Here is a 15,456-nt window from a genome sequence, read left to right as displayed (position 1 = left end):
TGTCGAGATACGCGTTTTCTAAAGTTAAACCGAATAAAACCAGATGTCATTAAGTCAGATGTAAAATTTTATTTACTACTCTATACGACTTTTCATAAGGCTCAAAATCAATTAAATGAGAATTTAAATAAGCGGTAAGAGCGTGCGAATTGCAATTCCGGCTCGTACCAATGAGTTTTTCGGAACTTATGTACGAAATATCATTTGATATTTACCAGTCGCTTTTCGGTGAAGGAAAACATCGTGAGAAAACCGGACTAATCCCAATAAGAGCCTAGTTTACCCCCTATGGGTTGGAAGGTCAGATGGCAGTCGCTTTCATAAAAATTAGTGCCCACGCCAATTTATGGGATTAATTGCCAAGCGGACCCCAGGCTCCCATGAGCCGTGTCAAAATGCCGGGACAACGCGAGGAAGATGATGATGATGTGACACATACTTCCAAAAAAATCTACAAATATTTTACGTGACAACTGCTTATAAGTAAATATTATGTAGGTACACTTATAAAGTAGACGTGTGCGCCGCGCCGGCGCGCCGCCGCCGCCGGCCTTTTTTGCCACGCCGCCGCCGCCGATAAATGATCGGCGTGAAATCGGCGTGACCTTGAATGTTGTTAATTAGCTATTCCGAGTTGGTATTTGGATTAGAATATGGATTTTTTGTATAATATATGTTACAGTTGTCAAATATACATCAATCTAATACCTTTAAACGAGCAATTCTTGTTTATTTATGTATTTATTTATTTATAGAGTAGGACCAAAAAAAGTCTGCAGCGGATTTGATAGCCCACGCAGTGCAAGTGTTGTTTATACGTCATAATTTCATAGAAGTTTGACGTTTAAAATAACACTTGCACTGCGTGAGCTATCAAATTCGCTGCAGACTTTTCTTGGTCCGACTCTATATATATATATATATATATATATATATATATTTCGGGGATCTCGGAAACGGCTCTAACGGTTTCGATGAATTTACTATATGGGGGTTTTTGGGGGCGAAAAATCGATCTAGCTAGGTCTTATCTCTGGGAAAACGCGCATTTTCTAGTTTTTATGTTTTCCGAGCGAAGCTCGGTCACCTAGATATATATATATTTTTTAATTTATAAATATATGAAACATTTATTAATTAAATGAAACAGAATAGCCAAGTTGCATAAACTATACTTGGTCAACCAGATCTTGACAGTAGAAAAAGGCGGCAAATTTGAAAAATGTAGGCGCGAAGGGATATCGTCCCATAGAAAATTTGAATTTCGCGCCTTTTTTTACTGACAAGATTTGGTTGACCAGCTATATTCGACACACCAAGTAAAGTAACTGAGTAATCCTAAGTATTCAAGAAAGACGAGGGAGCGATAATTATGAAGTAGGATTTGTCCCTGTTAATTGGGAATTCACATTGCCTCACATATGAAGGCAGAATGCTCCATCATAAAAATACTTAGGTACCTAGGCAACGAAAACAGGGCTCATGTAATGGAGTCAAGCGAAAATCTGAGAACATTGGTGTGCGAAAATTCTCGAGACCCCGACTTTCCAAAACAAAAGTCGTGTGCCAAAAATGTCGAGAAGAGAGAGACAGACTAGACAGAGTGACAACGCTGTAGATTCACTGTCAATCTGGCGAACAGCGCAAATGCTTGCCCAGCGGAAGTGTGCAAGCATTAAATGGGTAAAGCAACATTATCATGTCACTCGATGCTATTTCTTGTAACAAACTGTGCTACGATTGTCGCCTTCCTGACGGGATTAACAACAAGAAATACATCGAAATGGCGACTCTTCTGAAGAAAATTGAAGATGAAAGTTCTAGAGAGGTCTTAAGATCAACCATTCCAAAACCGAAGTAAGGCCATTACGAAAAGGCGAGCTAGTCTATATCTTGGGTTGATAACCAGTGCCGCTGGTTGCACCGCCGAGATACGCCGCAAAGAAGGCATGGCTAAGAGTGCTATGGCTAAGGCTAACCTCGACAAGATCTGGAAGAACAGAGGTATTCGACGTGCAACTAAAGTGCGCTTGGTACGAGCTCTCGTCTTTTCAATATTCCAGTATGGTGCCGAAACGTGGAGCCTCAAAAAGTGTGAACGACCATTTAGGAATGTATGGCAAACGTGCTCGAGTTGGAGCATGTGTGAGATGGTAGAGAACGTTATGAAGAGGTCGGCTTGCGGCAGTCTAACCTCGCGAAATGGAGACAAAGTACATGTGGTCGTAATCCTCAGCACCTCTAGCACATGATTGGCACGACAGTATCTCGCGGCGAGATGGCGAGATAGACTACTCGGCTTTTTTTCTATGTTAATAAAAGAGGGACGGGTAGTCTATCTCGCCGCGAGATACTGTAACGCCAATCATGTGCTAGCCCGGCAGCAATGTGAAAACGAAAAAGAAGATACGTCTCAGTGAGCCTGGTGCTTCCTGCTTGTACGACAAGAAAACCAATAAATAAAAGCCATAGAAGTTCACTATGTCTAGCAAACTTCAAGGATATTTGGAGCTCTGTTTTGTTAATGTACGTCATTTTTAATACGATAAGCCAATGAAATCATGAGAAAATTGAGAGTTACCGATCGGATCGAAGGTCATTGGGACCAGGTAACCCCTTAATGCAAGCCAGTTACTAGAGAAATTTAAGTTATCATAGCTATGCTATATTCATTTACAAACCCTATTTTACTCACAGTCTATTCAAAACAATACGTAGTTCATTCACCAGCAACCTGGATTGATAAAATTTTCAAGAAAAACAACTAATTAATGATGTTTCTTAAGAAACCTGAAAGTCAAGGTCACGCCGATTTCACGCCGAAAACACGCCGCCGCCGCCGATTTTTTGGCAAACGCCGCCGCCGATCATTTTTTAATCGGCGCACACGTCTATTATAAAGTATAAAGTAGAAAATATCTTATAGGTACATAATATAAAAACCGATCATGTACGAGTAGGATTCACTATGGGTTCCACAGTTACACATTTTTATTGCATATTTTTTGTTTAAGACCAACTCACCACCTATTATAGGACATAGGTCTTCCATTAATCTTTTGGCGTTGAACTATTTTTTGTATTTATGTAATACAATTCTGAGTTAGGTTATGGTACATTTTTGCTCACCTACTTATAATTATGTATTATATCTGATATGTCACATGATACCAAAAATCGCCGCAAAGTTAAAAGTTCATTTATTTACGTTACTCATCTTCGGATCACCGACTTACTACTTCCTTACTTGACATATGTGTACTAAATTTCAATTGAACTAGTCCAGTAGTTACGGTGAAAATTGGCTTTAACAAAATGGTAGACACACAAGTGATCTTATAAGGGAGATTATTTTCCTTGAGTGAATGGTATGCATTTACCCCAATGCACCTCACGTTCCACGCGGCGCGGCGTAATCTGGCCCCTATTTCACCACGGTGACAGGTACGACAAAAACATCACTGTTATTGACGCCATAGGCATCCATGGACTACAGTTACCGCTAACACTGATTTAAACTTTCACGATTTTTACACATTATTAAATTGTACAACGGAACCGCAAAACGTTCAAGCGGATAAACAAGACCAAGTGCGGGTAGTTCGAAAAACTCGCGCGGTTAGAAGATGCTGATGTCAACTTAAGCCAGTCTTCTCCGAGACCACGGGGACAACGCCGTCCTCGAAACGTCGGAGGTAAATCTTAAAACTTAGATACGCGATTAAGTCCCGTTGTACAATTTAATAATACAGTTACCGCTTACCATCGGGCGGGCCGTATTCGTGTTTGCCACCGTCATTGTACCTATTATTAAAAAAAAACTTTATTATATCGGATAAAACAGACATTTCTCTCGCGAAAAAATCTTGTGACAATTGTCACAAGATTTTTCAAAGAATTTTCGGTAAGTCTTCACAGGAAATGAGTTCTGTGTCGCAATTTCGATACAGTTGCCGTGTTTCTTGTGACAATTGTCATTAGCTTCGCAAAATAAGAATTTTTAGTGGCAATATAATGGAGTTTATTTATTTATTAAAATGTTGGTGGCAAACAAGCACATCGCCCGTCCGATGGTAAGCGGTTACCGTAGCCTATGGAGGCCTGTGACGTCAGCAACAGTGATGTCGACAACTGTCGCACCTGTCACCGTGGTCGTGGTGAAATAGGGGCCAGTAAGTACCTAATAATCGCAGTGGTCTTAAGTGTCACAGACCCTACTGGCGCTTAAGTCCTTTATGACAATTTCTGCCTATTTTAAATTGTTCAAAAAAAAAAAGAAACCGAATAATTATATCGGACTACCGAATTTTCACGAGAATCAGTTGAGAAATGTGATATGCAAAGGAGAAGAATTCGGACATACGAAAGCATTTTTGCCCAAGTTGAAACGGAGACCTTCGCCAACGCTCGGTCAATGATGGTTTAGGTACAGCTAGCTGCAGAGAAAAGGTACCACCCCTGCATACAATTATCTATCTGGTCGTACCTTTTCTCTGCAGCTGACTGTACACCTATAAAAATGGTTGTCCCTGCTGTAATTTTATACCGGTACCGTACTTTGTATTTCAACCGGTATAGTTTTACCTTCAAAACGAACCGGTATTGATAAATAATAACGGTACCATACCGCTTATACCGTAAAGAAAGCATGATGCAGTCTCTGCTTTGCACAATTATTGTGTGGACAAAATTCTTATAATCACCGAAACATACATACCTACGCACATAATGTCATTGAAATAAAACATTGTTATTTTATAGTAAATTTATATAATACTCGATATATACACATAACAATAACCAGACCGCAGCGGTATTAGCCTGTAAGCTTCATCTCTTGTCTCCAAATCCGCAAAAACTAGTTAGTACTAAATGCTGGTCTTGCTGTTATTTTATTCTTGAAGATTATGGCTTGTTTCTTGATTATTGAGAACAGCACGTAATCGCACACATATAGACGGAACGAACGGCAACAAAGTAGGTGTAGACACTAAGACTTTCAGGTATTAAACGAATTACGCTTCGTATTAATAGGTAAGTAATATTTAAATGAATATATAATATTCTCTAACGTAAATACAAGATTACAATTGACATCAAATGTCATTGACGTACAGAAGTCATATACTTTTTTTTAATGACGCAAAATTGATACCAGCATAATGAAAATCAATCCCAATCAGTAAAACGAGTCTTTAAACTTTTTTAATTTTAAGCGGGTTTTGAAGGAACAAGTTACTTAAATTCAATTGTAATCGTATTGTTTTAGGATAGTTTACTGCTGTTTTCGATCGTTACGACCTGTAAATAACAACAAATCAAATTTTAAATAAATTTATTTACCCTATTTTTTGAAATACAATTTATCTACTGGTATACATTTTCGTATGCGTATATGATGAAATGTCTAAATAATGCCAAAAACGAGCTACGACGACGTACACGTCTGCTTTGATCCAAGGCCAGCGGCCATCTGACTCGAAGAAGAATTTTGAGTGATGTCGTCAATGTATGGAAATTGTACGAAAGTTTACATTTGGGATTGAATTTCTGTGTTGTATTTGTGAGTAAAAATATAAGTAGATAATAATTTGCTAGTTTAGTTATCTAGCTTTCAAAATCACACAACAACTCAATTACTGTTAAAGGCAAAACTGTAATGCGTGTTGCTCAAACGGAACTCCATATTTTGATTTTTGGATACTTTTAGTGTCGATTTGTAGAGAATTACAGCAAATAAAAAATATTATGCCGTGAAGAGCCGGTACACGGCTTCTTCGTGAACAAATTTACGTATAATTTAATGCAGTTATTAAACATTTCTTGAACAAATTGATTGCACAAAGTGAGCTCTAAATCGAAAACGTCATATACCGTCCCCTTAATAAAATATAATAATGTTTTTTTAAATAATACAATGATGGTGGCAAACAGGAATACGGCCCGCCCGATGGTAAGCGGTAACCGTAGCCCATGGACGCCTGTGACGTCAGCAACAGTGATGTTTTACAATTGTCGCACCTGTCACCGTGGTGAAATTGGGGCCAGGTTTAACCAGTTAAAATTGTGTTTCACTCGCAAATTTTTTTTAACCCTCATGCGTTGAAACCCTCTCAACGCACAAGATTCCATATATTAGCACGAGCGGTTAAACAACAACTTTGCCCCCTTGTAAAACAAATAACTATTGTTTACACACACACCGCAGTGCCCAGCCAAGTTCAAAGAAAAAGCAAATTGACACTGCAATATCATATAGGTATATAGTTTTAACAAGAACAGGGGAACAATCACTTGGAGCTGGTGAAATCCTTGCAGCAATATATATTTAGACTTACCGAAGTTTTGCAAGATGTATTTTTTGCGGAGTATTCGCAGCGCAAAGTGGATTTCCCGGGCCTGGAGAGGTAGCCCGGGCTGGTGCGCCGCTGCCTGCCCCGGGACTGGCGCCGTTCCCCGAGGCTAGCAGCGCGTTTTGACTGTTGGAGCCCTGAATGCTGGCATTACGTTCTCGTGCCAAATTGCGCAGCCACTCCGGTCCGAACTTGATGGGGTTATTGCGGTCGCCCATTGTTCTGGACGATCACTCAATTCAATACACGAAAACTGAAAAAGCTGAAATAAAACATGATATTAAATTAGTTTCTCTAGTTGATAGTCAACACCTTGAAAATTTATTTAAAAACCTAATGTATTCATATTACAACAAATATCTATACTGCAGAGTTTTTTATAAAGTATATCTGAGATATGTGAGCACTTTTCTATGCAAATGCAAAAGTAATTCTCTAATTAAATAAGTTTCTCTAATTATGTAAGTGTTATTTATAAACAATAAAAAAATACCAGCAAATGTATGTATAAAATGAAGTTCAATATAATGGGCAAGAGATATAAACAACTATCAAATACTAAAGCTGTAATGTCAAATGCCATCTAAGTCAGTCCACTTATCGCTTTATATTATTATATTGTTTGTACTAAAACAGCTAATAATGAAACATTTTCTTTAAAAACTTAGTAAATACCAGTTATGAGTGTATGAATTTTTGATAGGACCATGTTTTCGTTTCAAAAGTATATGACAAGTGAAGTAATAAAATTAAGTTGGTTTGGTTACAATTTTCACTGCATCTATTAGACTAAATTATAATATTTTCATTACACTATTACTATTATTTAATATGTATTATGTTTTACCCTCGCTTTGCTTTATATATTCGCTATGCTTTAAAGTAAAAATGGCCACTGGGAGCAAGCAAAGCTATTGCTACTACTAAGTACTAACATCCTGCTTTTGTACCATATTTGTGCTAAAAAGACAGATTACATAGTCTGACTAATTGGAGCAATTTAACTGTCATGTTAGTATCTGGGATATATGTATAAAAGATTATGGGAAGAATATTATAATTTTTTTATAAATACTATAGTTCGTTTTTTTTAGCATTAGAAATAAGGTAAACAATCTTGATGTGTCTTTTAATTGAAAAACACATTTTAAAAAGAAGTTACGGTAAATATGTAACAATTATGAATCTTTTATAGTCTTCTGCTTTCATAATAGTTATTGATTTTTAAAAAGCGTTTTTCAATTAAAAGACATGTCAAAATCGCTTACCTTCTTTCAAGTTCTTTCTAATGCTAAAAAAACGAACTATAGATGTTCCAATTTTTCAACTAATAAGTTTCACAAAAATAACATAAGCTGTCATTAACTAGATTTTCCATAATGTATGTATGACATTAGTACTGACAGGAGTATTTAGTAAATCTGTTAAAAAAATATTATAAACATACTTTATAACAAATAAAATAAACCAGAGCATGTCTAAGAATAACTTTCATCGCTATAGTTAAGTGTAAAAAAAATATTTCAAACATATCAGTTGATGCGTTGATGGTAAGTAGATAAATATCAGATGAAAATTTTGCTGTCCTAATAATAGTAATAATTATGTTCATTGTGCAAAAGGAACAACTTAATTCAAGATAGGTGAAGTTTTTAATTGAGTTGGACATAAATCAAGTTACCTATTATGTATTGCCATTCCAACTACATTAATTAAATGTTAATCATGTTTACAGTTACAGGATTGAAATTACTTATATCTGTTTTCAGCTCATAATAGCTTGAAGATCACAAAGGTGACAATTTCACTGGACTAAATAACTTGTTTAGTTAAAAGATTAATATAATTAAGTATTTAATATTTCACAAATAGGTACATATGAATTCTAGAAATTAGAACTGGAACTTATGTCTAATACCACCTTTTTGCTGATGCTGATTTTTTATTAGACCTAAGCAGCAGCTATAGAATTATGGTAATATTTTGAACTCAAACCAATTAGTTTTCTATGTGGGTACAGTGTAAAATATTTTAAAGTTGAGGTATATTTGAATCATAATAGTCGTTTTTTGCTGGCAGCACTACAAGTCAAATCAAAACCATAAACCCAAAACAAAGACGTGCTAATGTAGTGTATTTTCAGATAATTTAAGTAACAATGCGTACTATACGCCAAATAAATAACCGACTAACATTCATTCTCAGCTTATTTTTCATACGCGTGTTCAATATATTTTGACAATGCACTATTTGTAGATCACAGGAGGTATAAATTATCATACGTAGGCACCTCGTGTATGTTCATTTCACCAGATTGAAACACATACCTACCTAATCCAAGAGTCAAGGTAGTAGGAAGACACAAAGTTAAAGCTGTATACGTATTAATGACACACTGGAGCAAATTCGCGATAAGTCAACAAGTTACATCTGATCAGATCAAAATAAGAACGATGCGAAATTAGATCATAATTACCTAAGAGCCCGAGTGATAATCAGACACACGCACAGCAATAGAGCAATATGGCCGCCCAAAATGAAGTGAAGAAAGAAGAACGCACTGAGTACGAGATGGCGACAATGAAAAATGAAGTATTATCAGTACTACCAACATCTTTTTTTACATCATGTTTGATGCATCGGTTTTGTGCTATCTGTTGAATCTATTGTTTTTTAAAGGGGCTCTACAGATCTGTTCGAATTCGCTTGCTTAGATGGTCAAGCAAATCTTGTCAGTAGAAAAAGGCGCGAAATTCAAATTTTATATGGGAAGATATCTTTTCGCGCCTACATATTTCAAATTTGCCGCCTTTTTCTACTGACAAGATCTGCTTGACTCAGTATAGTTTCGATACGTTTTCGATCAATCGAATTCGTTGCACCTACTACACCATAGAGTAGTATGTATAATATAATAGGGATGTTGACATGAATCGCGAATATATAGAGTAAGACCAAAGAAGTCTGCAGCGCTAGATTAAAAGTAGTTTAAAAAATCAGTATGTGACAACACCACAGAAAATGGATTAAACAGTCTTGATACTCGTGAAATTTCTACCATATTTACCGTCTATGAAAAAATTAAGCTGTGCATTATGGTAAAACAAATTTAATTCCAACAATAGATGTCACTACTAATATGTATACTAGGGTTATTCGTCGACCGCCATTTTGGTAACATCGCCTCGTGATTCATTTCTTTGTTTTTGCTTATTAATGTTGTTTAAAGTGTAATATTGATAGCGTATTATGCAGTAAACTAATGTTTTTTTTTTTTTTTTTTATTGAAAATTTTACATAAAATACAGCATTTTAGTACCTTAATCTAATGTTTCGCCAAACTGTGAGACAGTTTGTTGGCGGTGCGCTCTAGAGTAATCTTAAGCTAAATTAGGTACACTAATTATTAATAGTAACAAGTTAGCATTAGGAACATAAATTTACTCTTTATGTGGAAGTGTGCAGATAATGAAAAATTAATCATGAAACGCGTTTAACCACCATTCTGGCGTCAACTCCGGGTAGCCCACGCGGGTCCTTGTAAAGTCCAGCTATCGCTTTACAAGAGCTGCATATCCCAACTACCGAACAACGTCGTGCTCTAGAGCATTTGGTATTTCTACCTCTAACCGTGGCTGGCTAGAGCCCTAGAGGCCATAATTTTATACTTTTATACCGTACACTGGCTGAAGTTTTTTACAAATAATACTTATTAATTCGATCCCACGTGGGATACACTTTGACGTTGGCGAAATCATCGACAGTATCGATGGAGCCATATTACCCAAATATTGAATTGATATGTATACTATACTAATATTGATAGATAATATTGGGAGAATGTGACATTTGGCTTCATCAAAATTATTAAGCTTTTGTATTATCAGATACAGAGGGCCTACCGCGAACACCGAAGTTCGCAAATTGTGGGCATCTTTCTTTTTTACTCCCATTACGGCGTAATTAGATTGACAGAGAAATTGCGCGCAATTTTCGGAAAAACGAAATAAACCAAACTTCTTCTTCCTCGCGTTATCCCGGCATTTTTGCCACGGCTCATGGGAGCCTGGGGTCCGCTTGACAACTAATCCCATGATTTGACGTAGGCACTAGTTTTTATGAAAGCGACTGCCATCTGACCTTCCAACCCAAAGGGGAAACTAGGCCTTATTGGGATTAGTCCGGTTTCCTAACGATGTTTTCCTTCACCGAAAAGCGACTGGTAAATATCAAATGATATTTCGTACATAAGTTCCGAAAAACTCATTGGTACGAGCCGGGGTTTGAACCCGCGACCTCCGGATTGCAAGTCGCACGCTCGTACCGCTAGGCCACCAGAGCTTAAAAAAAAAAAAAAAACGAAATAAACCAAACAATAAACATATAATAAAAATAAAGTCCGTCAACCAAATCTTGTCAGTAGTAAAAGGCAGCAAATTTGAAAAATCGCGGGTTAGCAACACTGTGTTCGAATAATTCCAAAATGCGTGTCATCTGTGTTTTATCTGTGGAATGTGGATCGTGAACGACAGCCGTCACCTTATTTGTTTTCATTCTGAATCGTTTCTGTTTCAAGAGATATTTCTGCTGTCACCATTAAATACCAATACATTAAATAAGAATAAGCAAAGCTAAGGGGCCTACAATGTACAATCATGCTCGTTGATGGTAAACATTACTAAAAATTGAGGTTATGACAAGTACATACTGGAAGAACTCTTTCGAACTTTTAAGATTATGTTCAGTTTTTTTGTTTTAGGGTTAAAAGGCATAAATAAAATTAAAACGTATGCCTAAATCTATCCAACAAGACCATAAATTGTGTCCTGGAAACCGTCCATAGGCCCACATGTCTAATATTTTCAGCAATCAGTTGTGACTATTTACAAAGATGCAATAGAATACTACAGAGTATTATGCTTGGTTGAAGTGACCCGGTAACATTGGTAACTTCATTATATTTTTTCAATTAAGCCCTTGCTACACGGTCGCCGACAAGCCCCTCAGACCGCGTGGCCTTGGTCTGGACGGACCGTGTAGACAGTTGTTACCAACAAAATTTGACCAAAACTGACCAAGGACAGACCAAGGTCAGACGGTTAGAAGGCTTGTCGGCGACCGTGTAGCAAGGGCTTTAATGACCTGAATTATAGTGTAAGCTAAAGTGACCCTTATCTAATTTACCTTTAAATTAAATAAACACCTAATATCAGTTGTTTTTCTCTTTATTTATTTTTGGTCTTAAGTTAGGTTATTTTATAATATGGATATAAAAATAAAATACAAAAACACTTACAAAAACAATACAAAATACTTATAAACATATTATAAAAAACCTAACCTAGGGTGCCGCCAGCAGCGGGGCAAGGCCCAAGCTGCCGGTGGTCAGGGCTGCAGAGAGAGGAACCGGCGGACTATCCGCGCCGTGTCCAAGATCACCGCCTTCTGCATCTGACCCTTGATCCAACCACCTAGCGAGAGTCTCTCAAGATGTTGGTCGAGACTCTTCGCTATTAGACCGTTCACTGAAACGACTATCGGGACAATGATCGTCGAATCAACATCCCACATGGCGGTTATCTCGTGAGCCAAGTCTAGGTACTTGCTGGACTTGTCCTTCTCGGCTCTCACGAGATTCTCATCATGGGGGATGGTGATGTCAACGAGCACGGCCCGGCGTTGCGATCGATCTATTATCACAATGTCAGGCTTATTGGCTACAATAGTCCTGTCAGTGATGACAGATCGATCCCAATAGAGCGTGGCACGACCATTCTCGAGAACTGGCGCAGGTGAATACTTGTAGTACGGTACTTCGCGGTTCACAAGGCCGTATAGAAGAGCAAGCTGCTGGTGTATAATCCTGGCTACGAGATTATGTCTGTGCAAGTACTCGCCGTTCGCAAGATGAGAACAACCGGAAATGATATGCCTGAGTGACTCTCCGGGACGACGGCATGCCCGACAAATGTCGACCGTACCGTCCTTCAGGATATATTTCCGATAGTTGTTCGTCATCATTACTTCGTCCGCAATTGCACAGGCAAAACCCTCAGTTGTTTTATTTTTAATATGTAATCCTATTTTACAATATATACCAATCAAAAAAATTACACAGGTATGTCATATTCATCCAGAAGAGTACACTAATTTACATTAACAAGTGGCATATTATATTGTAAATAACAAATATATGCACTATCTAGTTATCTGCATTTTGATATGATTTTATTTTAGTAAACTTAGAAGACATAGATAGGGAACAAAGAGAATATAAGCACTACGATAGGGAGTTGTTTTTGATATCTTCAAATTTGTTCATCATTTTGATTAACATTGTTTTAACATCGCTTTTAAATTGTCCGTCCGTTTCAAATTTTTTCAATAAACCGCGAGTGACAATTTGAATTGACGTACGCAGGGCGCGCTCAGCGGAAAAAAAATCGTTTGGTTCGATGTACATTGCTGCTTTTCATAGCGCAATACTGCTCTTTGAGTGTTGCCCTACTTTAGTTTGCTTTACATTGCTACTGACAAGATTTGGTTGACTTTTACCTTTAATTATAGTCCGTCAACCAAATCTTGTCAGTAGCAATGTAAAGCAAACTAAAGTAGGGCAACACTCAAAGAGCAGTATTGCGCTAAGAATAGCAGCAATGTACATCGAACCAAAAGATTTTTATTTTCCGCTGAGCGCGCCTTGCATATATATATTATACTACTCTTTGGCGCCCTGCGTACGTTAATTCAAATTGTCACTCGCGGTTTATTGAAAAAATTTGAAAATACTACCATCTATGATCTAAGTACATATGGTGCAAGTATTATGATGTTTCATTCCACTTACCCGTCATCAACTCCAAATTTTGTAAACATTGTCGTTTTTGAGCTTGAATCGCTTCGTGCTGATTTACAAGTGTAAAATTATTCGTCATGCGGAAAAGTAACTCCCGCACGCCGGTTTTGTAAGGTTTCACCATGTTTTTTCCTTTCATCACAAAACACAACGAATATTTGAACGATTTAGACAAACAGAGCGCCTACCGCGAACCACGTTCGACGTGTTGCCTCTCTGTCGCACTTGTAAATTCGTACGTAAGTGTGACATGGAGGTAATACGTCGAACGTGGTTCGCGGTAGGCCCTGAGGCTATAACCGCGAAAATAGAAGTTCGCTAATTGCGGGCATTTTTCTCTTTCACTCTAATTACGCGTGCGTTGGAGTAAAAGAGAAAGATCCCCGTAATTTGCGAAATTCGGTTTTCGCGGTAGCCCCTCTGATACGATACCATAGTGAATGACGTTTACTGACTGCTAAAAACATTGCCATATATAGTTTTTTAATTCGCTGTCAAATTATTGCGCTGCAAACTTTCTTTGGTCTTACATAGGACAGTGAATCTTCTGTACCTGCAGCTTGGCAAAAAAGAGTAGAAATTAAAAAGTGACAACACTGTAGTGTCGTCCCGTTTTCTTATATAAATTGGTTTGAAAGGGACGACACTACAATGTTGCCACTTTTTAATTTCTACTCTTTTTTGCCAAGCTATAGTTCATTCTGTGCCCTAACACACTACCGCGCCGCACCGTGACCTTGTATCAAAGAGTAGTATAATATAGCTGGTCAACCAAATCTTGTCAGTAAAAAAAAGGCGCAAAATTCAAATTTTCGACGGGATCCCTTCGCGCCTACATTTTTCAAATTTGGCGCCTTTTTCTACTGACAAGATCTGCTTGACCAAGTATATATCCTTGTATTCTTTGGTCTAGCTAGCCAAATATGTTGACAGATATTTCCTTGTTGTATCACCAATTGTCTATGATTAAAAAAAAAGCTGAAAGTCAGTTGTCTTGTCAATTTGTCATTCATTAAAATTATTTGATTTATTTGCGGATGATTTGCGGCTTATATGAGGTTTATTTTAAATAATATTAATAATGTCTATACTGAGTGAGGTCGGCAAACTATTATTTAATCTCGTAAATAATTACGATAATGAGCGAAGTCGACGTGAAGCGGTGTGTAACGAAAAACTGCAATGTTTACCAGCTACGAACTAGAAATACAAGTCGTAAACAATTTAGAAGGTTGGTAATCTAAAAATATGTTGATACTTAGCATTTGGCATAATACTTATGTAATTTGGCATAATACTTATGTAATTTTTTTGGTGATGGATTAATATTACGGTGTTATCGCGCTAGGTGTTATCATGAAGTTAATATCTGGGAGACCGAGCTTTGCTCGGAAAACATATAAAATCTCAAAAATCAGCGTTTTCCCAGAGATAAGACCTAGCTAGATCGATTTTTCGCCCCCGAAAACCCCCATATACCAAATTTCATCGAAATCGTTAGAGCCGTTTCCGAGATCCCCGAAATATATATATATATAAATAAATTAATAAATATGCGAGAATTGCTCGTTTAAAGGTATTAGATAGATAGATAGATAGATATTTTTTTAACTGGAGCGTGCTGTCACATTTTTTGCCATACTTTGAACCTTATCACCGAAACAGAAAGTTGTTCGTACCAGACTAGAGAAAACGCTCCACTTGAGACAGAAAAACCAGAGCCCTGTGTCTCAATCGCACATGTTGCCAATGTTAAAAAGATACTATTGTGGTAGAAATAATAATTAATCTATATACTACTGAAATTAATTACCTTCTTATACAATTTTAGTGCTTTATTCAGATTACAGTTCTAATATCTTTTAAGTAATTTGTAAATAATTATGTTGCCAATTATTTATTTATTTATTTATTTATTTGGAAAATGTTTACATGACCTTACAGACAGATCCAATGCGCCATGATACTTAACATTAACATATACCAAGCAGGTACATATAACTATTACGAATAACAATCAGGTAAAAACAAACAATTACAAATAACACAATTAGAAATCACTATAGTCCCTTATCACATCCACAATTACACCTTAACGGATGTAGGCCTCGCATCCATCACCTCACAGAATCTCAGGTATTCATTTCTCACAGACACCCAACGCCACGCAAACAGGTCGCACTCGGGTGCTAATGCCAAGAGTGCATTCAACTGTGCGAGGGCACGGAGCAGCGGAGAGTTCAGTCG

The 15,456-nt window shown here is 37.2% G+C and overlaps 1 protein-coding gene across 1 annotated transcript in view; it reads right to left on the bottom strand.

The window, feature by feature from the left end:
• Positions 1-8,872, bottom strand: part of LOC134661195 (GRB10-interacting GYF protein 2) — a 41,673-nt gene extending 32,801 nt beyond the window's left edge. Inside the window, exons 1-2 of the mRNA XM_063517164.1 lie at positions 8,675-8,872; positions 6,339-6,606 (exon numbers count right to left, since the gene is read on the bottom strand). Coding sequence (XP_063373234.1) covers positions 6,339-6,571 — 233 coding nt within the window. The 5' untranslated portion in view covers positions 6,572-6,606; positions 8,675-8,872. The remainder of the gene's footprint in view (positions 1-6,338; positions 6,607-8,674) is intronic.
• Positions 8,873-15,456: the final 6,584 nt, after the last annotated feature.

Source organism: Cydia amplana, chromosome Z (assembly GCF_948474715.1).
Source record: "Cydia amplana chromosome Z, ilCydAmpl1.1, whole genome shotgun sequence".
In the NCBI taxonomy this organism is placed as follows: Eukaryota; Metazoa; Arthropoda; class Insecta; order Lepidoptera; family Tortricidae; genus Cydia; species Cydia amplana.
This window is presented reverse-complemented; position numbering and strand designations above follow the sequence as displayed.